Here is a 27,718-nt window from a genome sequence, read left to right as displayed (position 1 = left end):
GTATAATACAAGCTATAGAGAACCTAAACAAGGCGTGAATTAATCACTTTTAAGGTAATTGATTGGAATTTTTCTCAAGTATGGATCTCTTACACTAAGAAAATTAGAGCATAGTTGAATTTCTTCAATCGCAGAAAGGTTACCAACAAGTACCCGCAAAATATCAGAATGAAATTCTGGATTGACAGAATTCAATAAAATTCCAGAACGGAAACCACGATGATAAATGATAAATCTTTGCAAAAAGCAACTTAGGGGTTTCCAAACAGAGATCCATAAAATACCCTGTGATACTCAGCCATGTGAGGTTCGGTGCACAGATGACACAATGACCAAAGATAGATATTGGAGCCAACTTTCATAAACAGAGATCCATAAACTTCTCCCTTGAAGTTCTTTGTTACCTGATCCCAACTTTCATGCTGTTGCACGGATTCCTCACAAACCACCTTAAAATCCTCATGTTGGAGCCACCAATTCTCACAACGGAACCTCTTTTGAACCTTCTTCGAGACCGGGTTAGTGCGCAACAAGACCGGTAGATGGTCGCTATTTCTGGAAACATCACGTCATGGCAAAGTAGGCAAAGTGGCAAAGCAAGCCCATTAATCATTATTTGCAGCCGCCGCTCGTATGAGCAAGTGTCAGGTAAATGTATTGACAAAGTATATTTTTCTAAATACAGCGCATAGACAGTATAACCAAAACAGCGACTATGACTAGTGCGCTGTTTAAAGAAAAACCTACTCTGTCAATATTTTACCTACCAGTGTGCACTTCCCGTCTCCAACTGTTCCCTAGATGTAGCCCCAAGGTCAATGACATCCTACCCTACGTACATTGGTTGGTCCATTTTGTCAGTTTAACCTGGGGATTCTTTAATTAATTCTTTGATTAATTAGTAATTGTTATTTCCAGCCGCCGCTCGTCTGAGTAAGTGCGGGTAAATGTATTGACAGAGTATATTTTCTTTAGGGCAGCGCAATGCCATACAATCACTACAGCGCTGCATTTAACTATTGCGCTGTTTGAAGTAAAATCAGCTCTGTTAATATTTACATGCTCATTCGTATTGTATAGAAAATCAACGGTCCGAATTAGTCCTAAGCCTATTGCATAGATAATGAACGGTCTGAATTAATCCTAGTCGTCTGTCGGAATTAAAAGAACGGTCCGAATCCATTAATTGCACTCCTCCTGCTGCTCTCTGTGACTATGTCATAGTATTTCAAAATATATATATTTTTTTTATTTCATAATAATTTGGTGATTTTTGTTGGATATTTTTATGATACTAGAAAATTAGGAATTTGATGAGAAATTAAAGGGTACGCGGTGAAATATTATTTTCAAATATATGTAACAATGATTAAAGTAAAACAATTGCAGAACTATTTTAAAACTATAATTTAATAAATTATAATGGTACTGCTTCTCTCTTTTATTTGCGCCATCTGAGGTTATGTGCACGGATCGATGATAAAACGATCATAACTAAGGTTCGGTGCACGCATGTCCTAAGTGAATTTTTGTTTGACCAAATTAATTGACACACTTGACCAAACTGACACATTATAATTTGTCTCTGACACATTATTAGAAAAACTTTTATTTAAGAAATTAAATAATTCCAATGGAAACAACCATGACAAAAGTATAAAATCAAAATGAAAATTTAGACAATGATATTACAGTGGCAAGTTCTGATGAATCTCTTCCTCTTTCAAGTGGTAGGTTTATATTCTAATCTTGGAACTGGAGATTCCTTTACTTCAATTAGGCCCAGAAGGAGAAGGAGACTATTCGCACGTTTAATTAGCTCCTAGCAAGGAGAACATTTTAACAGGTAACATGCATTGGTCTGTGTGTGCATGAACTTTCAATGAAACGGACTTAGTAGCCTTTTCTTTCCAAAAAAAAAAAAAAAAAAAATCCATCAGGATGGACGATCGCACAGTCATAAGATTCTTAACTACTCAGGTTTACAGAAAACAACTAAGCCATTTATTTATAAATGTACCATTTAACTAAGAAGATAAGGAGCTTTCTACAATGACATTGATGCAGAAGCAACGTCTGCCATGGACTTCAATTCCTTCCACACTTTTTTCGACAGATCCGGCCTATTCTTTCTCATTGGATCGCTGCATTTAAGGCCCAATGAGATCATCTTCTTAGCCTCCTTAAATGGCCAGGGACCTGCCGAAGGATCAATTAACGCCTTCAATGTACCCTTCCTTAGTGCCTCCTCCACCAATTGCCTTATACCCCGTGGGTTTTTGCATGTACCAAGTCGCAACAACAAAATGCCAAAAGAATAAACATCAAATTGAGAAGTTATCTTCCCTGTTGAGAAGTACTCCGGGTCCATGTAGGCAAATGTTCCCTTTGGACAATCTGTCCAGTGGTATGGTATGCTTGCGCTGGCTGTCCAGTTAAGCTCACGACACAGACCAAAGCCACAGATTTTGCTTGTGTTGTTCCCATCCAGTAGAATGTTGTCGGGTTTTAGATCACCATGCACAATACCATGAGGCTCACTACAGTGTAAGAAGCTTAGTGCAGAGCAAATCTCAAATGCAATACGAACTCGTGCTTGCCACGGAAGGGGCAGAGTGTTGTTTTTGCATCGTAGACGGTCTTCTAGGCTGCCATTTGGTAGGTACTCGTAAATAAGTGCCCGTGTCTCTGCACATGCCCCTATGAGTTCCACAAGGTTTGGATGCCGCACTTTGTTTAGAGTTTCAACCTGGGTTGTTTAAATTAACTTCCGGTTAATTGAAAAATAGTCTCCCTATACCTAGATGAGTTATAAATGCTAATTAACACACTATACATATTACCAATACAGAATATGAACATGTTCTACCAAAATATAGTTCTATGTTATTGTATTCTTGAACTACTGTTTGTGTACATTACATTAGTTTTTTCTGTCGTTGTTTCATATTTCTATTTTTACCTAATCAGGGGCGGAAGCAGAATTTCTGCCAGGGAGGAGCAAAAATCAGATTCAAATATCTTATCGGTTCAAACCTATTAGTTGGGTTCAATACTAATCAGAATTTAATTTAATTACCAATATCAATATAATTAGTTATGTACCTTTTATATATTTTTGAAACACAAACAAGAGTTGACTTTTTATTTTGATAAAAGAGTCAGAGAAGAGATTTTTATAACATAGTCGGAATTAATGATTGAACAAAAATATACATTATTTAGATGGTTAAAGGAGCTCCCATGTGATCCATGACATGATGCCTCTTGGTTAAAGGTCTCCAACATATTGCATCTCCAATAAGAATCCATTGATCAACATATATGTGCATACATAATAGGCAATAAAAATTCTCCTTTAAAATTTTCATCCAAAATTATAAGAAAATATTTATATATAAAATTAGTTGAATCTGTCTAGCTTTTATACGAACCATTGAAAATCAATTTCGTAAAAAAAAAATTATTGCATCTTATATGAATTTACGATGGCTCTGATACCAAATGATAGTCTTAATAATTTATGACGTGTTTTGCAATTAAAAAAACACAAGCAATCCAGAATCCGTAAATTCAAAATAAAATAGCAAAGTAATTTAAATCTTACAGTTCTGAAGTGTAGACATCTTTAGGCGGAAGCGTTAGTACTGATCTTCAACGGTTTTCCTCAGATCTGATGATGGAGACCTTAGGCGTTTTCTTTACTTCTCACTTTCAAAAAATAATCCACATTACACTAATTATTTACATTATCTTAACAAATCAAGCATGCATGCATTAATTAATAATTGACCTAAATAAGCAATAATAAGCTAGTAATAGAAAAGAGAAATATATATATATATATATATATGAGGAGGGTTCAAATGCACCCAAATTTTTGTGCACCCAAATGCACCCTATCTTTCAAATCATTTTTCTCTGTTTTCAAAGTCCGAATAGTCAATCCGAACCATTAGATGCGATCTATATATTAAGATGTACTTGGAGACCAAATTTTACATTTTTTGGAATTTTTTTACTATTTATTAAGCCACTTTGAAAATCGCTGATTTTACATTTTCTGGACCATTGAATCAGCGATTTTTCAAAGTGGCTTAATAAATAGTAAAAAAATTCCAAAAAATGTAAAATTTGGTCTCCAAGCACATCTTAATATAAATATCGCATCTAACGGTTCGGATTGACTATTTGAACTTTGAAAATGGAGAAAAAGAATAGGGTGCACTTGGGTGCACAAAAATTTGGGTGCATTTGAACCCTCCTCTATATATATATATATATATATATATATATATAAATATATATATATATATACACACACATGACTAAGCTTAGCAAGATAGAGAGGAGAAATACAAATTAACTTCAAAGATCTCAGATCCTAGCTCCTTGTGCATAGAAATCAGAATGGCACTGCTGGAAGGAGAGAGAGAGAGAGTATTAATTGATCAAAACGGCGCTGCTGGAAGGAGAAGGTCTTTTATATAACCAAAACCCTAGAATAACCTTTCTACACGAATTTTTAAGTAAAAAATCTGTGTAGCTCTCTCAAGGCTTTCTATACTGTTATTTAAACAAAAAACCGTGTACAATTTTCACCTTTCTACACGGCTCTTTATTAAACGTCCGTGTTGCTCTCTCAAGCTTTCTACACTACTGTTTAAACAAACATCCGTGTACAATTCTTACCTTTCTACACGGTTCTTTAATAAATATCCGTGTAGCTCTCTCAAGGCTTTCTACACTGTTATTTAAATAATAATCCGTGTATAGTTCCTAATAAACGTCCGTGTAGCTCTCTCAAGGCTTTCTACACTGATTCTTTAATAAACATCCGTGTAGAGATCCCACAGATATTTCGGGCTTCCAAAAAATTATATTTTCTCCACGGTTTTTAGGTAAAATTATCAAATCCGTGTACAATGTGCAGTGTACAATGACCATTTTTGTAGTAGTGTATCCATAGTACCCATAGTACTATTTTATAATTTCATGATTGATAAATGATAATGATTTTGAGAAACATATTTTGTACATTAAGTATTTTAGCTTTTGAGTTTATTCGTGATTTTAAGATATTTATTTGGGTTTATTAGGTTTTTTTCTAGATTTGATGGAATTTATTTTAATTTATTCAGAGTTCTCCAAGGCTGTAAGGTATTTTTGGAATTTTGAAGTTCTGAGGGATCTTTGGGTAAATCTCTGAGATTCCTTTAATGGTTTTTGAACTTGCCGTGCAGCCGAGGGTTCTTGCCGTGCAGCCGAGGGCTTCTGTAAGAATTTGTAGGGTTTGCACTTCAATTGTTTGGAACTTCCTAGTTTTTATGTATTTTTTCCATCCAGACTGGCAACCTTCTTTACATATTTGTTGAGAGTGATAGAATTAAAAAAAACTTGCCGTGCCGTGCCAAGTGAACAGTGACCCGTACCGTGCCGTGCCGTGACCAAAACATCAAGGGATGGTCACAGCACGCGAGTCACGCCTGACTCGTGTGCCGTAACTATTCACGTCCCGTGTCCAAACGTAACTAATTACGTTTAACTATTTTTTCATAATTTAAGTTAGTTTCTTCAAGATTCACTATTTGATTAAAGACCTAATGGTTCTAATTACACGTGACTTGCGTGCCGTCCCGTGACCAAAATGTCAAGGAATGGTCACGGCATGGAACAGTAACATGTGCCGTGCCGTTCCGTGATGGAGCCGGCTCTGCCTGTCATTTTTCCCACACTAGAAGAGTGATGCAGGTACATCAAGACCGTGAAGACCATATCGGGTCCTAGAGTTTAGATTCGATAATTCCATTTCGCAGACAAAACCCGTTAAACGATTTAAAGTGGCTTATTAAGCAAGTTTCTCATCGTGCTTATCTGATAGTTTTTTGCATCCCTTGAATTTTTAGTAGCAATATTTGATAGGTTTAACCTCCAAATTTGTCAAAATATCTAATTTACAAAAAAAAAAATTTGAAAACTATGCACATAAAGTTAATTAATGTTGTTGAGAAAGAAAACAAGATAAAAAGTTTTTTTTGGCAACTAATAATATGGTATACATTTTCATAAATTTTACAAGATTATGAAAAAGAAAAAAATCAAAAGTCAACAAGACATACCATTATAGACTGAAAATCATATTAATTATTATAGTGACTAATAATTTTGACAAGAAATTAATTGTTTATATGAACGTTACATTTTCAAAGAAACAACCACTATACCAACCGCTCAAAATATCTAGCTGGTTCTATTGCTACAGTAGAATTGTCTAGAATTTGAGCAGTTGGGATATTTTTAAAAATAGAAAAATTTGAGGATATTTGTGGATTTTATTTATTTAATGGAGGCTATGAAAAAAAAATTCAGTATAAATTCGAAGTTTGACTTAGTCTATTCTTGGTCATTTCTAATTAGACTTGACTAGTAGAAATCTTTATCGACTTTTTGATTAGACTTGACTAATAGAAGTCTTTATCAACGAGCTAACTAATAGAAGTTTGACTAATAGAAGTCTTTATTTTTAGACCTTTTTTTGCTATCTTTCATAAATCATAAAAAATAGTAACAATTAGTATTCTACAATTTTATTATATAACTAATTTATGGAGCTACTTAAATCAAAGTTTGAAGGTAATATGATAGATTTATGAACCCGTAACATGGATGACCTTATGTTATCCATAGTACCCAAGCCTTACTCTATATCTATCGAGTAAGGCTACGGTGCTATGGGTTGCATAGAGGGCTACGGTGCTAAGGCTCAGTATTTTAGTTTTCAAAATCCTAATGGTCGATCCTAACTGTTCATCTTGTTCTCTACATTAATATGTGTTTGAAGACTAAATTTTATATTTTTTGGTAATTTTTTACTATTTTTTTAGATAGGTAGAAAATCAGTTGATCTAAAATTTTTTGCACCATTCAGATATTTGATTTTTCTACCTATAAAAAAAATAGTAAAAAATGTCCAAAAAAAATAAAATTTGGTCTCCAAACACATATAAATATGGAGAACAAGATGAATGGTTCGGATCGACCGTTAGGATTTTGAAAACTCGAGTATTGAGCCGTAGTACCGTAGCAATCTATGCAACCCATAGCACCGTAGCGTTACTCGTATATATATATATATATATATATATATATAGGATTTGGCTAATATGCTATGGGTTGCATAGAGGCCTCCCGTGCTACGGCTCAATATTAGACTTTTCAAAATTCGAACGGTCGATCCAAACCGTTCATCTTGTTCTCCATATTAATATGTATTTGGAGACCAAATTTTACATTTTTTGGAAATTTTTACTATTTTTTTAGATTTATTGAATATCGCTATTTTTTATGATCCAGATTTGTCTGAAAACAACGATTTTCAATAAATCTAAAAAAATAGTAAAAAATTTCCAAAAAATATAAAATTTGATCTCCAAACACATATTAATATGGAGAACAAGATGAACGGTTCGGATCGACTGTTTGGATTTTGAAAAATCGAATATGGAGCCGTAGCACGGGAGGCCTCTATGCAACCCATAGCACCGTAGCCAAGTCCTATATATATATATATATATATATATATATATGAACATGCCCGCCCTCAACTACGTACTATTATAAGAAAACTCAAACTTGCAATCTTGAACTATATATGTTTTTTTATCTCAAGAGAGAAAAAAATAAAAACATCAGAATTAAATTAAAAATGCAAAGCACACATGCATACAAGAAATTTAAGAGAAAACAATGTCAAATATGAAATTGGAGTCTTGGAGGAGTAAAATATGCATTGACCGGAGTTCATGCATGACTATATATATCAATAGTTAAATTAATTTAAGTGAAGGCACATGTTTGCATAATTGGCGAACCTCGTCTGCCTTACCCTCATCGCCCACACCCCACCATTCCAATTTTTGAAGGTTGGTTAGGTGTCGTAGCCCCTGAGGAACACACAATTCTTTACATTTCTTAATTTTGAGTTCTCTAAGAATGGGCAGGGCCCCCTCCTCTATCTCCCAATCCTCTAGCACGGTAATGCAGAAAAGCTTCAGTTGTTCTAATTGGTTGAAGCCTTTAGTTGAACATCTCATTTTTCGATTATAAGGTTTATTGAATCCCAATAGTCCGAGACTCTTGAGACAGTGTAGATTCTCCAGTACCGGCATTACATCTTGCTGGAAGTGGAAATTTCTAATCTCAAGATAAATGAGGTGAGGAGGTAACATGACAATATCAGTGGCCATTTCATTATTGTTAGAGTATAATGTTAGAGATTTTAGATTCTGATAAAATGGAAATTCCCTCATATCAAATATGTCTCCTGAGAAAGAACTGTTTAGGTTCAGAGAGATCAAGTTCTTTAACGTGCCAAGGAAATTGGCAACTACCATCCATGAACATGATTTGTCGTGTAATAAATCTAATGTACGTATATTAGGTAGATGAGGAAATCTAGTTTTCCATGATTCATTGGTAGTAACCACTCCAAGCGTTTGTAAATTTGATAGTTCTGTTGATGGTGGCAGTTCTGGTCTAAATGATCCAGTCCAGATATGCCTCAGTTCCTTCATGTTCCATGCACAATCAGGAAAAATATATGTGGGGAAGGTTTCCCTACGTGTAACTAGAATGACCTCAAGAGTCTGTATACACTTCATGGTGCCTATCACTTTCTCCAAGTATCTTTTCCCATACTTGTCATCTCCTCCAGTACACTTGTCACCTAGATTCCCTCTAAGATTTAGATATCTTAACTGACATAATCCCTCAAACATTCCCACATCTACGCTTTCCAAGGATGTATTACTGCTTACCACTTTGAGCAGCTTTTGCTTAGAACAATTCGGCATGACTTTACCATCAAAGCACAACAGAGTGCGGAGGTTTTGGCTCATCACGAGTTTATCACAATCTGGATGGTGAACTGCCACACGACGCGCCCTACTCAAGCTTTGTTGATCACAATCTGGATGTGAATACACCACAAGAAAGTTGTCCTCCTTAGCTTTTTGGATAGCAAGATCCCGTAGGAGATCGTGAATGCAGCAATGTTCGATAGAACCATCAAAATGTCTAGATTTGACTTGAACCAGGCTCCTGTTATATATACAATAAGAAAATTTGTTTTAAACATACAAGAACATCGTATTTGGAGTGCTCATAAAGGTCACAAGTAAATTTTTGGGGCTCACGTTTTTCTAAGGTAAGTAGTAAAAGAAATTAGTATTGATTATGTATAATATTTACACTAAAAAATTTTGAGGACAGTAAATGTTTCAGAAAGAAAAATATTTAGCTTCGAAACAATTCAATTGGAAACTCTATACATAACTTGTATGTGCTGATTGCATTGTGCATTATTATTATTTTTCTTTTTTTCCTTTCTGTTTCTCTTGTAGTGCTCCTTATATTAGAACCTTGTTGTATCCAAATCGTTTAATACATGCCTATAGACTTTTATGAATAAATAACTAAATTGGAACCAACACATGTATATTCAACAATGATATTAGCACGGTACACTAAAATTTGTAATACATTAAATGAAGAAGTTATACCTCTGCACGAGATCCTCCAAGTAACTCTCTGCAGTTTCTTCTAATGTTCTATTATCTTCTTGTGGTATGAAGCCTTCCGCAACCCACATTCGAATTAAAGATTCGGCATCGATATCACAGTCTTCGGGAAATGCGGCAAAGTACAAAAAACATGATTTAAGAGCAAATGGTAGATCCTCATAACTAGTACCTATAATCTCGCTACATTTCTTTCCATCATTAGCATGCCAACTCATTGTTTGTAACACCTTACTCCAAGCAATATAGTTGTGTGGTTTCCTTGATAATAGGCCTCCTAAAACAACTAATGCGAGAGGCAACGCACCGCACTTTTGAACAAATTGATCTGTAATATCACAAAGATCATTAAAAGTACTTTTGTTTGGATCATGATTTGGAAGAGCCTTTTTCAAGAAAAGCTCTACGCTTAACTCCTTTGTTAAGAACCCAAGTTTGTATGGTTCACACGTGGGATCTGCATCCTTGGCAACTTCAGAGGACCTAGTGGTTATAAGTACTCTACTACCATTATTTTTGTTTGGGAGTGCTTCTCCAATTTGAGTCCATAGTTCATCTGTCCAAACATCATCAAAGACTATGAGGTACTTTTTATCTCTAAGGGACCCATGAATCTCGGTAAGAAAATCATTTGATTGCTTGCTCGGATCGATAGGAAGCTGGAGTTGTTTTGCTACTTTTCTCAAAATGTCAATTAGTTCGAATTTTTGAGAAATAGCTACCCATATGCGAAGTTCAAATTGTGTCTTGATATCATCACTGTAAAAATAAAAGATGTTGTGAATTTTAGTATAACAAAAATGTAAAGATAATAGACTAAAAAAAGATTAAAAATATATATATATCTGTGTCCGTTTTGATGGTTAAATTTATGCGTAAATAGAAAATTGAATTTTTTGTTACCAATCGAAAGGGCTCTGGTTTAGCTATTAGCTAGGCCAGCTAGAGACATCAATGAAGGTTTGAAAATGCAAAAGTTGTTGCTGCCATAGTGATAAGACTTATGAGAGCTTTGTGTTTTTCCAAACTGAACCACGAATAAAACACACAAAAAACGTATATTACGTTTTATTGCAAATAAAATGCAAATTATGAATTATTCACAATAAAAACATAAAATAAACGCGAATTTTTAAAAGAAAAACGTTTAGGTTTTTTTTTCTTTCTTATTGTACTGAATCATTTCCGAATTTATCTGCATTATACTCGAATCACAAATTTTTTACCTCGCTGAATCGAATCCGAACTATTCATTTGTCACTTTAATTAGGGCTATACAAATAGATTTGCACAATATCAATTCGCACGATTCAGCCGTTGTTTATGAGATCTAGCTTTTGATCTTGTTTAAATTTGCACATTATCAATTACCGTACATGCAATACAAAAGAAACATATCCCGGCATGCCCTCAATGACATGTTCGGAATGGGATGGGATGGGTTGGGTTGGGTTAATAAAGGCATCCAACAAGAACAAATCAATTTAACCCTCAATGGCCTACTTGGCTACTTTAATGAAAATGTTACAACCACAATTAATAAATGCATAATTAATCATTATGATTAGATATGTCAAATTTTTGGATCGGGTTGGGTTCATATTGGATCATGAATTTTATTTTATTTTTTTTCCTTTTTTAAGGAGAAATGTCGTATTCAGCCCGACATTTGAAATACTTTATTGGTTGTAATATCAGTCAGAATCCATAGTATCCAATTATATTTTGAAATACTTTATTATTAATAAATATTGTTGGTTTAATAAATAACTAGGTAATATAAATTTACAACTAGTTAGTACGTAATAGTAACATTTAGTTGTGTATTATAAAACATATAGATAGTAAAGAATTATATCAAATTGGAGAATTTAGTCGGCCGGATCTCAAATTTTCAGTTTATCTTAAAGTCGAGTTCATTTCCAATTCGGAATGCAGGGAAACAATATTATTGTACTTTGAAAATTTATGCAGAAAAGATTTGAACTGTCCAATTTTTCACATATCAACTCAAAATTTGAATGCAGTGAATTCTTTTCACCCGATATCATAATATTTTTGTTTAAATTCAGACCATCGATCCATCAAAATCTGTATAAATATTAAAAGAATCTCATGCATTTCACTTCAGAATGAATTGTTCAGATTCTGATCAGACAAGGCGGATGTAAACATAATAATATTATGTTACATCAGAAGATATGAATTCAATTCCGACTCAACCATCCAATCGTTTTTTTGTTCAAAATTGTCTAGTTCAACCCATTTGTTCAGTCAATTATTGTCAGCCTTGCGATGAATTGTCTTAATACATACTATTCTTATAATTATGCACAATTGATTTACTAAAAATTTAAAATTAAATGGACTTGATTAGTTGATTTAATAAAAATTAAGTTTTTAACTACAAAACTAATCATATGAAGCAATTATCTCAAAATTCATTAATTCATCAGACAATTTGTTCAAAAAGTGACAGGATTTGATAATTTGGAAAATCGATTTACAATTTCAGAAAATTTATCAAACATATTTCATAATTTCTACAAAATCTTGAAGTTGAAATCAATAGTGGTGAAGTCAGAACAAAATTGGAAACACTTGTTGACTAAATATATATATAATTCAACAAACTCTATTGTTGCAAATAAGAGTTTAATTAATCATCTTGAAACAAACAATTAAATTCAAAACTAAAGGTTCTTTAAAGAAAAAAAAAAATATATATATATATATATATATATATATAACACATACCAATTGTATACTTTTTGTGCGAGAGTTGTTTTTCCGAGCCCGCCAACTCCCCAAATCGAAACGACAGAACGTGTCTTAGTGGTCTCATCCAGCAACTCCTTAACAATATTGTCTTGGTCCTCCTTGAACCCGACAATATCGGGATCAATGTCCGGTAGCACGGGTGGTCTAATAGGCAGTTTGATCTCTCCACTGTCCTCGCCCAGAGTATTAATTCCATACCTTGTTGAAATTAATATATTAGTTAGAAATAATAAATATAATTGATTGGTTAATAAGTCAAATAATTAGAGTGAATGTACTTGAAATTTATACATAAATTAACTGTTTATCTTTATTTTCCTTCGTCATTCTCTCTTCCACTAAATACACAAAGCAAAATGCTCTAAATCAAAATTAACATATATAGGTCGTGAATAAACCAACATATATATACCTGACTCTACTCGTCTCGATCTCAGTCAACCTTGTTTGGATCTTAGTTATCTCATGGACAAGTTTGTGTACAACCGGTAGTTCTTTTGTTGTCTTCAACTTCTTTTTCATGGACTCCATCATGCCAATGGGTTTTTCCGGTTTTAGAGAGATCTTCGAGAGAAAGGTGTCAATGGCATCTTCTATTAGGTAGGCAACATCTCTCATCTCCTTTACCCAATGCTTTTGTCTCTCATCAGTTATCTGCTTTTTGTCAGCATCCTTCATGAAAGCCTGAATCCAGCCGAGTTGACGGGTCACTGTCTCTACTTGCTCATCGATGTTGTATAGGAGTAGAGCCTCTTTAACTACAACATCAGTGAGCTTGCTCAGCACAAACTTTACAATGCTCTCAGCCATCTCTCTTCTGTATTCTAGGTGGTAGCTGAAACCAGTGAGAAACAAAAAATGTTGGTGTATTATCAGTAAGGCATGACAAAAAGTTGAATGTTGAAGACATATATAACAAAAAGTAGCACATAACACTATTTGGGGAATTTTATCAAAATTTGACGTGCACAGACAAAACAAGCAACAAGATGTATGGTGTTCACCACATAATCACAGAAGCAAGCAAGAGAAGAAAAAAACCTGAAGAAAGTATAGATCGAGGAGTGATTTTCTTACCAACGAGGAGAGAAGAATGAAATTGGAGTTGAGTTGCAGAGCCCTAGCTAGAGGCCGGTGGAGAGAAGTAGGAGAGCAAATGAGCAATATATAATTAGAGAGGTGAGACTGAGAGCTATATCAAATCTCTGAACTGATGGAGACGACTCGATCGGTCAATAATGAGCAATATATAACTAGAGAACTGATGGGAATAGGGGTGTCAATAGGTACGATACGGGGTGTCTTGGAATATTTTTTGAAAGTAAAGTAAAGTTAGTCAATATAGCGTTTTGGAATATTTTGTTAGTCAATATAGCGTGTCCTGGAATAGTTAGATTGTGTGATTTTTCTTATTGTCAATTTGATGAGAAGCTTAATTTCTTTATAATTGTATAATTGTGACGTGTGTGCATTATTTCCTGGCTTCATCAACATTCAACTATCAAAAGTATTTGACCTGTCAAAACTGGACATGTTCATTTTGAATCGATCTGATCACTATTAATTTGTTATCGATCGATCCTTCAAAATCCATAATTTTTTATTTGTAGTAATTAATATAAAATAATATAAGATAATATAATAAGTGGCTGAGTTATGTAAGCATTTACAGATTCAGAAAAAAAAATCGGATCCAATATTAATTTAAAGCTTAAAAATATCTTCAATTCAATGGATCGATCCAGCCACCACATGAACACAACAAACCATATAAATTCGGTATTATTGGATCCCATAAAAGATAGGGGTGCAAACAGATAGGATAATATACGATCGTATCCGGATCCGTATCGGAAAATTTGATATGGATATCTAATTATCCGAATTTCCGTGCTAATACAGATCAATATAGATATAATTTTGAATTTTAATTATCCGTATCTATATAATAAATATATAATATATAGTTTAATATATATTATAAAAATATTTATGTATATATCTATTCCGTATCCAAAAAATAAAAGCATTTGCACCCCTGATTAAAGATGAGAGGGGGAATAAAAAAAGGTTTGGAGCTCGAAACAAAACTCAGATTCAATCTAGCTGCAGCTTGGATCTTCTATGACCAATTTATAACGAGGTATATTGTGTTCCATACAGAAATTGGATCCAGAAATTTTTTTCGGCTTCAAAAATTGAATCCGGTTTTTTTAGATCTATCTATGCCATCTAAAATTTCACATGCTCATTCTAATATTCTATATTATTTTATATTAATTTCTATAAATAAAAAAATATGTTCAAAATCCTGCATCACATTCATGTACCATATATAGTATATCATATATATTCCTGTCCTCAACTCAAGCATTGTTAACAAATATCAAGATAAATAATTATATTTTTATCAAGTAAATGTATGATTGCAAAATGTAAATGGTTATGAGTTATGATATCTTACAACATGCTATATGTGAATAGATATTTTAACAGAATAGGATGAATTTTTTAAAACAAACTCTGAATGCTAAATAAAGAAATTAAAAAGAAAAAACTTTGAAAGGTACTTTGTCATCTTGCAAAAACATAAAACACATCATTTTTTTGAAATTAGGCTGTGGATAAGGAGTATGGCTAATATAACATCAGTGTCATTTCAGTCTATATAACACCAACTCCAAAACCTATCAAATTGAGTTCAAATAGTGAATCCAAACCGTTCAAACCGATCTACTTCATTAGTTGTGCGTTTACATGTAAAATTTATAAGTTTTTGAGTTTATTTGGTATCAAGTCAAGCGGTCAAGTGTTTGAGTTTTTAAGTTAATTTTAATACATTCATTTTTCAATTTTTTTGCCGCTTGATTTGATACTAAAATAACTCGAAAATATAAAAAGTTTGTATGTAAACGCATCACTCATAAAGTAAATTGGTTTGAACGGTTTGGATTCACCATTTGAACTCGATTTGATAGGTTTTGGAGTTTGTGTTATATAGACTGAAATGACACTGATGTTATATTAGTCATACTCGTGGATAAGAGCTAAATCGGGGCTGGAATGTTACGTGTGTTTAAAATATGTCATATTTTACTATATTTTGAAGAATTTCGAATTTAATGTCACAATCAATTCATCTCAGGTACTGAGAAAAAGAATGCCAGTGCATGCTCAAAGAAAAAGAATGCCTTCATTGCTGCTAAAATTGAAGTTTGAGCTGCTACAATTGGGTAGGCATATTAAATTTTAGGGGTGTAAACGGATCCCCCGATTATCCGGCGGATATCCGCTTCAAATCTGTTCAAAACGGATATGGATAATCCCGAATAAAAATCCAAATATTTATTGGGTATGAAAAAATAACATGGATGCGGACACGGATAATTCCGTAAGAGTCTAAACAGAATGGATATCCATATATATCCGGATCCTTTCGGACCCAAACAATTTAATTCTACATAAGTATCTTTCCTGTCGTATCTTTTTGTAATGTAATTAATATTGTGCTCATATATTAATTATTTGATTTTCATAATTTCTATATACAATTTCTATTTTTATCAAGTAAATGTATAATTGCATAAGTAAATTAATGGTGATGAGTGATGATATTGTACATATGAATTGACATTTTAAGATAATACAATCAATTTTTTTATTACAAACTCTGAATGCTACTGCCATTCAAAAAATGGGAAAAACAACTTGTAATAGTAGTTTGTCATTTTGTACTATATTTTGAAGTTTTTCAGATCAGAAATTTTAGCTTTTATTTTTAATGCTATAGATAAAAAAAAAAGGGTACCAACTACCAAGTACCAACGATAGCTGAAAAGAAAGAAGGCACAACATAGCCTCCATGCGATCCAGAGGATTTTGTTGAAAATGACAATTAATTAAAGTCAAAATTCATCTCAAATATTCACCAATTAAATCACTGAAGGAGTCACAGCGGATGTTATTCACTGATCTGCTATAAAATACTCCTTGTTTTATCCAGAAAATGAAGAATAAAATATTTTAATGGAAAACAACCTGACTACATATTATATATATAATGTTGGTATAAATTTTCAGAATATTCGGATAGTTAGAAATTAATTAAAATAAATCAAATTGAAATAGAGTTACTTGGATCGTGTACGGAACACTTTCCTTAAGTATATTCCGTCTCATCGTGCAAGATGGAACCGCAACCAACATAATTCAGAGTTGTTGCTCCTTAGGCACGCCATAGAAGCAACTGACGATAACTCCACAATATCCAGCATAGATCAGAATTTGATTAATTGAGATAAAATACAAATGGAGGATCAATCAAATGAGACTTTCTGTGGGAGATAATAAAAGAATTAAACATATTTGGTTTCTTATTTGTTTTATTTCTCCGATGTCTTTCAACAGAGAAGGATGTACCATTTATAATATTCAAAACATTAGCAATTGATCCGCTGATTAATTGTCTTAAAGAGAGATTAATAGAGATTAATGAGATACAAAGGTGGCTCTGTACTGTAATGCCTTCAAACGGAATTGAAATAATTACATATGAAATTTAAATTTGAACACTCAAGTTTCAAAATATTACAAATAGATATTTTAATCAAATATAAGATATTGAGTTGGAATTTTGAGTTTTCAAATAAAGTTCCAACAATCCCTCACAAAACTCAAAATTTAAGAATATTAAACGGAAGATTATACTGAAACAAATTGCTGAATATTTATATTGTGCATTGATGAAGTAGTTTAGAAACTTTGAACTTCATCTAATATCTATAGCTTTAATTTGGTGAAAACAGAGTGAACTATGTCTTGAACTCGTTCGTTTTATTCAAAATTCAACTACCACACACACAATATGGAGCTTCTCGTCGCGGTACGCGCATTAATAACCTTACACAAGTCTTGGATTTTTCATGAGAGTCTTAAAGGCTTACTCATGTCTCATACTGCGGCCGTATACAGACACTCTCATATAGGTGAGTTACCTACCAAGGATATGTGTAGATTCATATCCTGCGGAAATTACCGCCTCGGTCCTCATTATGAGCTAAATTGCTCAACCTACCATCTACATAGGGCACACTCACCATAGGAATGGGGTTTGGAGTCAATGCTTCTTAAAAGTGTGCGCTCTTTTGATCAACTTATCGGCTTGTTATTACCCATTGAATCTCTATCAAATGATTGCCTATCAGAGATTGGATTGCCATCGCAAGAAGACCTATTAGGGCTAAACCCATCCCCTCGTTGAAATTATTAGGACTTTAATTTTAGTCCATTATATATATAATTTTTATGTCGATCAATCATCATTCATTTCTTGAGCTTGTAGTTTCTCTTATCTGTCAAAGAAACTTGCAAAACAATATCCCTTGAATAATTGTAATTAGCTACAATGCTCTCAGTCATCTCTCTTCTGTATTCTAGGTGGAGCTGAAGCTAGTGTGAAATTAATCAAATATATATGTTGGTGTATTATGAGAAAGGCGTGAGAAAAAAATAGGAACAATTTAAATGCCTCAAGTGGTCGCTGGTTGATGCGTCAATTCAAAGGTTAATTAATTATTCAGTAATTATAATTTTCCTCACCTATCCATCCCCTATTTCATCTCCCAACTAACTTTCTATTTTAACTATAACTATAACTACTATTTCTAACAACATTTATTTCTTTCATTTTTCTCCCTTTCTCTTTCACCTCCATTTTCCTCCCTTTCTCTTTCACCTCCATTTTCCTCTTTCACCTCCATCTCCTTCTCCCACCCCCTTCTCCCACCTCCCTCTCCCACCTCCGCCTCCCACCTCCCTCACCTCACCTCCGCCTCCCACACCTCACCTCACCTCACCTCCGCCTTTACCTTCCTCTCCCACCTCCTCCTTCGCCTTCGTTTTTTCATAGATAAGTTCCCCTCCCTCTTCCACCTCCCACCCTCTCTCACCTCGAAATGATAAATACAATAAGCTCCCTCCCTCTTATACTTTCGCCTCAGTTTTTTCCCTCTACGCCTGCTGCTCCCGCTCCAGCGAACGTTCTGCCGGAGATCATCCGTCACTCCATCCCAATCAAGCACGCCTCTGCCAGGAATAAATACTTCAACGTGTATGAATGAATACTTCATTGTGTATGAATGAATACTTCAATGTATATGAATGAATACTAGAGCACGTCTCTACCGGGTCAGATCCGTCACTGTCGATCGTATCAAAATAATTTTGTATATGTATATGCAATTAATCCCTTTCATGTTTATATTCCCCTTCCTCATGATTTAGCGAGTTTTGCAAAGAACAAAGCTTTATTAATGGTGAATTAGGCCACTGCGTATTAAATAAATGACATAAAAACAAATTTTGAAAAAAAATAGAGATATATAAATGAATACTTCAATGTGTATAAATGAATACTTAATATCTTAGGTATGAATACTTGCGTGACAAGATATTAATACTTGTGCAATGGACAATTCGAAAGTATGTCATCATGGATCTCATTTGAAAGATAAAATTGTATAGAAAATGCTCGTGGTTTTAGATTTGCAAAATTCTTCACAGATTGTCAGAAATATTGGTTAGATTGAACGGAGAAAAAAAACCCACCTCTAAAAACGTGTAAAAGATGGATGAGTGATGTTCCAGTTTTTATATTTGCATTTACACGACGAGGATTAATACTTTCTCGATAAGAGATGAATACTTGTGCAACAGACAACTCGACAGTATGTCATCATGGATCTCATTTGAAAGATCAAATTGTGTAGAAAACGTTCGTAGTTTTATATTTGCAAAATTGCTCACAGATCGTCAGAAATATTGGTTAGATTGAACGGAGAAAAAAAATCACCTCTAAAAACGTGTAAAAAATGAATGAGTGATGTGTCTAGTTTTTATATTTGCACTTGCAGGACGAAGATAAATATTTTCTCGATAAGGATGAATACTTGTACAACGGACAACTCGAAAGTATATCATCATGGATCTCATTTTAAAGATAAAATTATGTCAAAAACATTCGTGGTTTTAGTTTTCCAAAATTTCTTACCGATTGTCAGAAATATTGATTAAATTGAACGAAGAAAAAAAATTTCACCTCTAAAAACGTGTCTAGTTTTTTTTTTTAAATACTTGATGTATTAGGTATGAATACTTGATGTGTTATATATAAATATTTGATGCATTATAAATGAATTTCAGCGCGCGCCAGTTGTAAAATCTTTCAAATATTATGTGGTCCCAAATAGTAAGTGGTCTATCTAAGTAGTTAGTAATTGAAGTAGTTAATAACTGGGGGATGAAATGAAGAATTGTTACTGGAAGATAGCTAGGTGCTCCCTTAATTATTTAATAAAAATAGTGGTTGTTGGTGCGCGCAATGTCTTGGTCGTCTCACGAAACCATTAATTATATCTAATTTCTTATTTTTCAATATGGGGTCCACTCTGAAGTGGTCGTGATAACTGGACAGAGAAGTCGGTCAACATTATTTTGGATTATAAGGATCTTTTAAATCCAATGCGGTTCATAAAGAAACGACAAGTCCATATATGCAGTTATCCTCTAAAAGCATATGTGATTGGTCTCTCTGTCCGGTTATCCTCTGCAGTTACCTGGAAAAGATTTTGGTAAGGTCACGGAAAGAAAGCAGGTGGAGATCAGCACCCACATTATTTAGTCACAAAGAGATTTCAAATGTCTTTTATTTTTTTATATCTTCAATATTATATTATTATTTTTAAAGACATTAATAACTCCAATTTGAGTCCAACCCTCATTCTCATCCGACGCTACCAATTCAAACTCTGAATCTCTCTTACTGCGCGCAAATAATATTTGGTGTCTCAATTAAGCCACCTTTAATTTGCAAAACAAAGAACTCTATGATGCATTTTTCTCTTTTTATTCCAATTGGGGCCTCTTTTCCATTCTCTCTCTCTCCCTGACGAAAGTAGCCCAATCACCTATACCATGTGAGCAGCTGTACCTACTCTGGGCTAGTCAATTCTTCAAGATGCCATGTGAGCAGCTGTACCTATTCTGGGAGCAGCTGTACCTACTCTGGGCTAGTCAATTCTTCGAGATACCATGTGAGCAGCTGTACCTACTCTGGGAGCAGCTGTACCTACTCTGGGCTAGTTATATTTACAATTTGAAGGCAGCTAAACTTTTGAATAAAGAAAAAGCAGTTGCAACCGGACTCGTGTATAGATCATAGAAGTCGATATGAAGCTCTGTCAATTGGTAGAAACGTACCGGGAGCGCCTCTGGTTGAGGCCGCTTGGTGAAAAACTAAAACAAGTCAAATAATAGATTATCATTAACATGAAGGTATAATACAAGCTATAGAGAACCTAAACAAGGCGTGAATTAATCACTTTTAAGGTAATTGATTGGAATTTTTCTCAAGTATGGATCTCTTACACTAAGAAAATTAGAGCATAGTTGAATTTCTTCAATCGCAGAAAGGTTACCAACAAGTACCCGCAAAATATCAGAATGAAATTCTGGATTGACAGAATTCAATAAAATTCCAGAACGGAAACCACGATGATAAATGATAAATCTTTGCAAAAAGCAACTTAGGGGTTTCCAAACAGAGATCCATAAAATACCCTGTGATACTCAGCCATGTGAGGTTCGGTGCACAGATGACACAATGACCAAAGATAGATATTGGAGCCAACTTTCATAAACAGAGATCCATAAACTTCTCCCTTGAAGTTCTTTGTTACCTGATCCCAACTTTCATGCTGTTGCACGGATTCCTCACAAACCACCTTAAAATCCTCATGTTGGAGCCACCAATTCTCACAACGGAACCTCTTTTGAACCTTCTTCGAGACCGGGTTAGTGCGCAACAAGACCGGTAGATGGTCGCTATTTCTGAAAACATCACAACATGGCAAAGTAGGCAAAGTGGAAAAGCAAACCCATTAATCATTATTTGCAGCCGCCGCTCGTATGAGCAAGTGTCAGGTAAATGTATTGACAAAGCATATTTTTCTTAATATAGCGCATAGACCGTATAACCAAAACAGCGACTATGACGGGAAGTGCGCTGTTTAAAGAAAAACCTACTCTGTCAATATTTTACCTACCAGTGTGCACTTCCCGTCTCCAACTGTTCCCTAGATGTAGCCCCAATGTCAATGACATCCTACCCTACGTACATTGGTTGGTCCATTTTTTTTTAGTTTAACCTGGGGATTCTTTAATTAATTCTTTGATTAATTAGTAATTGTTATTTCCAGCCACCGCTCGTTTGAGTAAGTGCGGGTAAATGTATTGACAAAGTATATTTTCTTTAGGGCAGCGCAATGCCATACAATCACTACAGCGCTGCACTTAACTATTGCGTTGTTTGAAGTAAAAACAGCTCTGTCAATATTTACATACTAATTCGGATTGCATAGATAATCAACGGTCCGAATTAGTCGTAAGCCTATTGCATAGATAATCAACGGTCTGAATTAATCCTAGTCGTCTGTCGGAATTAAAAGAACTGTCCGAATCCATTAATTGCACTCAGATAATGCACTGGGTGTGAATTCTTCCAGTCGTACCTCCTCCTGCTGCTCTCTGTGACTGTCATAGTATTTCAAAATATATTTTTATTTTTTTTAATTTCATAATAATTTGGTGATTTTTGTTGGATATTTAAAAAAAAAAAAAAAATCCATCGGGATGGACGATCGCACAGTCATAAGATTCTTAACTACTCAGGTTTACTAACATACTTGGGTAAGCCCTTTCAATGAAATGAAGTAGCCAATTACAGAAAACAACTAAGCCATTTATTTATAAATGTACCATTTAACTAAGAAGATAAGGAGCTTTCTACAATGAACATTGATGCAGAAGCAACGTCTGCCATGGACTTCAATTCCTTCCACACTTTTTTCGACAGATCCGGCCTATTCTTTCTCACTGGATCGCTGCATCTAAGGCCCAATGAGATCATCTTCTTAGCCTCCTTAAATGGCCAGGGACCTGCCGAAGGATCAATTAACGCCTTCAATGTACCCTTCCTTAGTGCCTCCTCCACCAATTGCCTTATACCCCGTGGGTTTTTGCATGTACCAAGTCGCAACAACAAAATGCCAAAAGAATAAACATCAAATTGAGGAGTTATCTTCCCTGTTGAGAAGTACTCCGGGTCCATGTAGGCAAATGTTCCCTTTGGACAATCTGTCCAGTGGTATGGTACGCTTGCGCTGGCTGTCCAGTTAAGCTCACGACACAGGCCAAAGTCACAGATTTTACTTGTGTTGTTCCCATCCAGAAGAATGTTGTCGGGTTTTAGATCACCATGCACAATACCATGAGGCTCACTACAGTGTAAGAAGCTTAGTGCAGAGCAAATCTCAAATGCAATACGAACTCGTGCTTGCCACGGAAGGGGCAGAGTGTTGTTTTTGCATCGTAGACGGTCTTCTAGGCTACCATTTGGTAGGTACTCGTAAATAAGTGCCCGTGTCTCTGCACATGCCCCTATGAGTTTCACAAGGTTTGGATGCCGCACTTTGCTTAGAGTTTCCACCTGGGTTGTTTAAATAAACTTCCGGTTAATTGAAAAATAGTCTCCCTATACCTAGATGAGTTATAAATGCTAATTAACACACTATACATATTACCAATACAGAATATGAACATGTTCTACCAAAATATAGTTCTATGTTATTGTATTCTTGAACTACTGTTTGTGTACATTACATTAGTTTTTTCTGTCGTTGTTTCATATTTCTATTTTTACCTAATCAGGGGCGGAAGCAGAATTTCTGTCAGGGAGGGGCAAAAATCAGATTCAAATATCTTATCGGTTCAAACCTATTAGTTGGGTTCAATACTAATCAGAATTTAATTTAATTACCAATATCAATATAATTAGTTATGTACCTTTTATATATTTTTGAAACACAAACAAGAGTTGACTTTTTATTTTGATAAAAGAGTCAGAGAAGAGATTTTTATAACATAGTCGGAATTAATGATTGAACAAAAATATACATTATTTAGATGGTTAAATGGGCCGGCTTGCAAAATATAACATTAATTAAAAGGAGCTGGCTACGGTGCTACATGTAGCATAGAGGGCCTCGGTGCAACGGCTCAATATTTCAGTTTTCAAAATCCTAACGGTCAATCCAAACCGTTCAACATAATCTCCATATGAATATGTACTTGCAAACCAAATTTTACATTTTTTAGAATTTTTTTACTATTTTTTTAGATATGTAGAAAATCACTTGATCTGAATGGTACAAAATTTTCAGGCAAAGTGATTTTCTATCTATCTAAAAAAATAGTAAAAATATTTTAAAAAATGTAAAATTTGGTTTTAATGATTAAATTCTCTTGCTATTTTAAAAATATTTTAAAAATAGTAAAAATAGCAAAAGGTAGATACCTCCTGATTAAATTCTCTTGCTCGACTGCTTCCTTCTTTCAGAATCTTTATCGCAACAGTTTTATATTTGCGGAGGTTGCCCTTATACACAATGCCAAACCCGCCTTCTCCAAGTTTTAATGATTCATGGAAATTGTTGGTTGCATCTTGAAGCTCTGAGTATCTGTATTTAGCATAGTAATTTGCCTTGGAAAGCCAGTATGACTCATCCTTTGTTTTCTCTGATCTTCCTATACGGTGCATGTTCTGCAATTGACAGATCATATATGTCTGAACTAGCAAAATATATATAGTTCATCAGATGATGTCTAAAACTAAACTAAAACAAACGAAAGTAAGCATGCAACATAAGAAATTCATTTTGTAGAATAATATATGACATGTTTGTCAAAAAGCAAACGTCTGTAACATTTTTTATTTTTTTTTTATAAAAGAGAAACCTCAAAACCAAATCTGTTGAGGGTAAATATGTGAAGAGAAAAAAATGAGAAGGGGAGGGGCGGTGTACGTATGTAACTAAACCTCCTCAAGAAATTCATTTAGAAATGTCAACAAATGTCCATCTTCATCCATTGCTCTTCTCCAAAGGAACTCTGAATCTTCCATCTTTTTCTCTTCAGAATTTAATACACTTGAAACTAATTGTGAAGTTTCCGGATCTGTAGTCTTCTAACACAAAGAAACAACATTATATCTATATGTACAACGAAGCAATAACATTACTGATAAATGGATCTACTAACAAGGCTATTTATAAATGGATCTAATCATCTAATAAAGATATAATGATATGTTTTCTCATTTTTTGTGTTAAACCATATTTTTGAAACATAATCAAACACTCATAAGTATCACAAATATTATTATTACCTAAGATAACTCAGAATAAATATATATTAATAATAGTTACCTGGTCCTTTGTCATTTTGTCTAGACGTTGTCTTGCTTGCTTCATAGCACAACCCTTTGCAATGTAATCATTACATGTTGGGATTCTTACTTTTTCCCCAAATATTTTTGTCAATATGTCTATAATTGCTGGAATAGAGCATCCTTTTCCAATGGCCTCTATTAACTCAATCTTGTCCACATCCAACCCAGATTCACTCAATGCCTTCTTCAACGCCACCTCAATTCTCTTCAATATCGAAATGCCCAAGGTTTCAAATTCTTTCCTTGTTATTGACACCTTAACATCTATTGAACCTGAAAAGTTCTCAATGCAAAATGATGCCTTATTGTTAATGCTTAGATCTTTCTTCAAGATCTCACAAGCCTCACTGAGGCGAACACAAGCACTGCTGCTTTCAAACACATCAATATTATATTCCTTTCTAATTGTAGACGCAAAATGCTTAAACAACACTTTATCGAATTCCCTTCCTCCTAAAGACCTGGCATAACCCTTGTACAAAATATTCATGGACCTTTTCTTTTCAGATAAACCAATATCCCTTTTAAACTCAGCAAAGCAAATTTGAATGTTGGCATGGCCAATATCAACAAATGCAACAATACGTGGAGGTCCCAATAATGTTTCATGTGCCAATAACAAGGCTTTTGCTTCATCGAGGTGGTAGAAAGAATTGGACAAACCAGCAAGGTTTGCAGCTTGAAGCACGTCCATCTTTTGTTGATCTGTGAAGTACATCGGAATCCCAATACATGTAGGAGAATGATTATTTGGTACAAATTGTGGACTGGAAATCAACATAGCTAGGATCTCAACAGGGGTAAATGCTCTGTCTTCTCCCTTGCATCTACTGTGCACTAAGGGATATCCATCGGGACCTTCAATTACTCTAAAAGGAATGTAACTAAGCTCCAATTGCAGCTCTGGATCAGAGAATTTTCTACCCAACAGACACTTAATTTGAGAGATCTGGGTTTTGACATTGGTCCTCACCCAGGGAAATTCAAAATCTCGTAGAATTTTGCATCTACTGTACTCCTTATGTATCAGAAGGCAAGTCCAATTGCCCAAATCTATCCCCAGCATATCCATATCTGATGGTTGAAACATTATTTATGTATTTCTGTCATGTACAAAAACAAGAAATCAACCCTAGTATTTTAATACAAAAAAATTATTTCATATTGCAAGATCAATTGAATTGGAAACGACAAATACTTAATTGACATAGGGAATTAATTGAGATTAACCATTTAATAGAGCCTAATGGATATCTTCTGTTTTCAGTCAGGCTGGTGACAACAAGCATTGGGTGCATATGTATACATATGTTATATAGCTTAACTAATTGAATTTTAATTGAGATAGTAAAAATATATCCTACAATATCTGTTTTCTTTAATAAAATAATAAAAGAGAGATAAACTGAAACAGACAATTTATAGAGTTAAAATTTGCTCACTAGTGTCATAACCAGCCATTGAACTGCTCTGCTTATCATTTATATACATACATAAGCTGCCGCTTATATCCAAAAATGCTAAGCAACCTGCTGAATGTGTAACATATTTTGTAGACTTCAAAGTACCAATTCAATAATTAAGGGAACAATTTTGAACCCAGATCGACATACCTTGAATAGATCCAAGACTTGATTCAAAATCAAACCGGGTATAAATTGTAGCTACCTGACTAGGTAAAGCTTTCTGCCGAACACGTACTTTGTGTGCGTGCAATTTGACAGATATGATGAAACATAAGATTGCATCAAAAGTCACCATAAACACACATAAGAAGGAAACTAATCAAATGCAATTAATTTGCAAGGAATTAAAGCTTGACCGCTATCTCATGAAGATAATACATCTTAATAACATATATATATATACATGTGACAAATACTTACGGGAATAAATCGATGCCTGCTTCTTTTGCTTTTGTTACCACCCCTTGTGAGGTTTTATCCTCTCACTCTCTCTCTGCTCTTATTTAATTTACTCAGTTATCGACCCTCTCTATCTTTCACTCAGATCTCTCTCTCTCTCTCTCTCTCTCTCTCAACAATTGGTAGTGGCTGATTAAACTAAACAAAGGAACACTGACTTGTAATAACATTAACTCATAATGGTTCGATCACTCTCTCCCTATATGTCTCTCTCTCTCTGACTACCGATTTGTGGCGTAGATACGAAGCAGCCAGGATTGACGGAGTCTTCAGTTATTGACCTACCAGCATTGACTTCATTGACTTGGGCTTTCGTTGACATTGTCTTTCCTTCACATAACACGAACGTTGGTACGTAATATTAATGTTCAAATTAAAAATAAAAATGCTTACGATGTCACTTGAAAAAAAAAAAAATCTGTGCGTGCCAGCTAAAATAACGCTAACAATATACATATATACGCCAAAGTCCGTTTAATTACTATTCATGTTTTGCCGCGACAATATATCAGAAAAGCAAATAATTAGAACAGCAGCAATAATAATAATAATAATAATAATAATAATAATAATAATAATAATAATAATAATAATAATAATAATAATAACAAAAAAATTACAACAATATACATATAGACAAATCACCTCTGCTTTCACATGTTATTAAGGTTAGGAAAGACGAAAAAAAAGATAATGGCGATCATTGATGTTTGTGGTCGAATAAAATAAGAACCTTAATTGGAGCAACTTCAATACATAGTAAAAACATTGGCGAATTAATTCGTATTATAGTACTAGACGATCAATTCATCAATGCAAGCATTATTTGTTTAGTGCATGCATGAACAATTCGCAAATTAAACGAATTTTAAAAATTCCTCGTTTCTTTCCGGCATGAAGCATCTCTTGAACCTTTTAAAATATTTCGCATTTTCATATGTGTTATTTATTTATGGAAGCAGTTAATAGTCCCCGGACTCCAATCTCTCAAAAATCTCCGGATATTTTCAAAAATCATGTAATGCAGCAAAGTTAGTAAACTTTCATACTAAATTCTGTAAACCAATTCAATGAATCCTGTCAACATAAAA

The 27,718-nt window shown here is 34.1% G+C and overlaps 2 protein-coding genes and 1 pseudogene across 8 annotated transcripts in view; all 3 read right to left on the bottom strand.

Moving 5' to 3' along the window:
• Positions 1 to 2,047: 2,047 nt before the first annotated feature.
• On the bottom strand, positions 2,048 to 5,809 carry LOC144548374 (U-box domain-containing protein 70 pseudogene; annotated as a pseudogene).
• Positions 5,810 to 7,664: 1,855 nt separating this feature from the next.
• The window catches only part of LOC144548593 (putative disease resistance RPP13-like protein 3), a 66,573-nt gene continuing 46,519 nt past the window's right edge, over positions 7,665 to 27,718 (bottom strand). For 2 of the 5 annotated variants that reach the window (XM_078297297.1, XM_078297298.1), the window contains exons 2-4: positions 12,336 to 12,557; positions 9,561 to 10,337; positions 7,665 to 9,099 (exon numbers count right to left, since the gene is read on the bottom strand). In XM_078297297.1, the coding sequence (XP_078153423.1) occupies positions 7,827 to 9,099; positions 9,561 to 10,337; positions 12,336 to 12,557 (2,272 nt within the window). In that variant the 3' untranslated portion in view covers positions 7,665 to 7,826. Of the gene's footprint in view, positions 9,100 to 9,560; positions 10,338 to 12,335; positions 12,558 to 12,771; positions 13,245 to 27,718 lie in introns of those variants that run through there. The other 3 variants (XM_078297295.1, XM_078297296.1, XM_078297294.1) reach the window with 2 other exon arrangements.
• LOC144548598 (uncharacterized) lies at positions 22,080 to 26,777 on the bottom strand. Of its 3 annotated transcripts, none has more exons than XM_078297305.1 (5): positions 26,589 to 26,777; positions 24,680 to 25,805; positions 24,292 to 24,438; positions 23,770 to 24,015; positions 22,080 to 22,902 (listed from the first exon to the last, which is right to left on the bottom strand). In XM_078297305.1, the coding sequence occupies exons 2-5, from the start codon at positions 25,790 to 25,792 to the stop codon at positions 22,180 to 22,182; spliced, it is 2,229 nt and encodes a 742-aa protein (XP_078153431.1). In that variant the 5' UTR covers positions 25,793 to 25,805; positions 26,589 to 26,777; the 3' UTR covers positions 22,080 to 22,179. The 3 variants fall into 3 exon arrangements, with proteins under 3 accessions (XP_078153431.1, XP_078153433.1, XP_078153434.1); XM_078297307.1 differs by having other exon boundaries at positions 24,292 to 24,435; XM_078297308.1 differs by lacking the exon at positions 26,589 to 26,777 and having other exon boundaries at positions 24,680 to 25,776.

Source organism: Carex rostrata, chromosome 33 (genome assembly GCF_964058835.1).
Source record: "Carex rostrata chromosome 33, lpCarRost1.2, whole genome shotgun sequence".
NCBI classification, from domain to species: Eukaryota; Viridiplantae; Streptophyta; class Magnoliopsida; order Poales; family Cyperaceae; genus Carex; species Carex rostrata.
The sequence above is the reverse complement of the archived record's forward strand: the minus strand, read 5'-3'. Positions and strand labels throughout refer to the sequence as shown.

Excerpts from the sequence above, each read along its gene's own strand:
- LOC144548598 (XM_078297305.1), bottom strand. The coding sequence starts at position 25,792 with ATGTTTCAACCATCAGATATGGATATGCTGGGGATAGATTTGGGCAAT. Across the intron at positions 24,439-24,679 it reads ACAAAATGACAAAGGACCAG|AAGACTACAGATCCGGAAAC; the intron begins GTAACTATTATT and ends TCTTTGTGTTAG. Across the intron at positions 22,903-23,769 it reads CAAGAGAATTTAATCAGGAG|GTGGAAACTCTAAGCAAAGT; the intron begins GTATCTACCTTT and ends TAAACAACCCAG.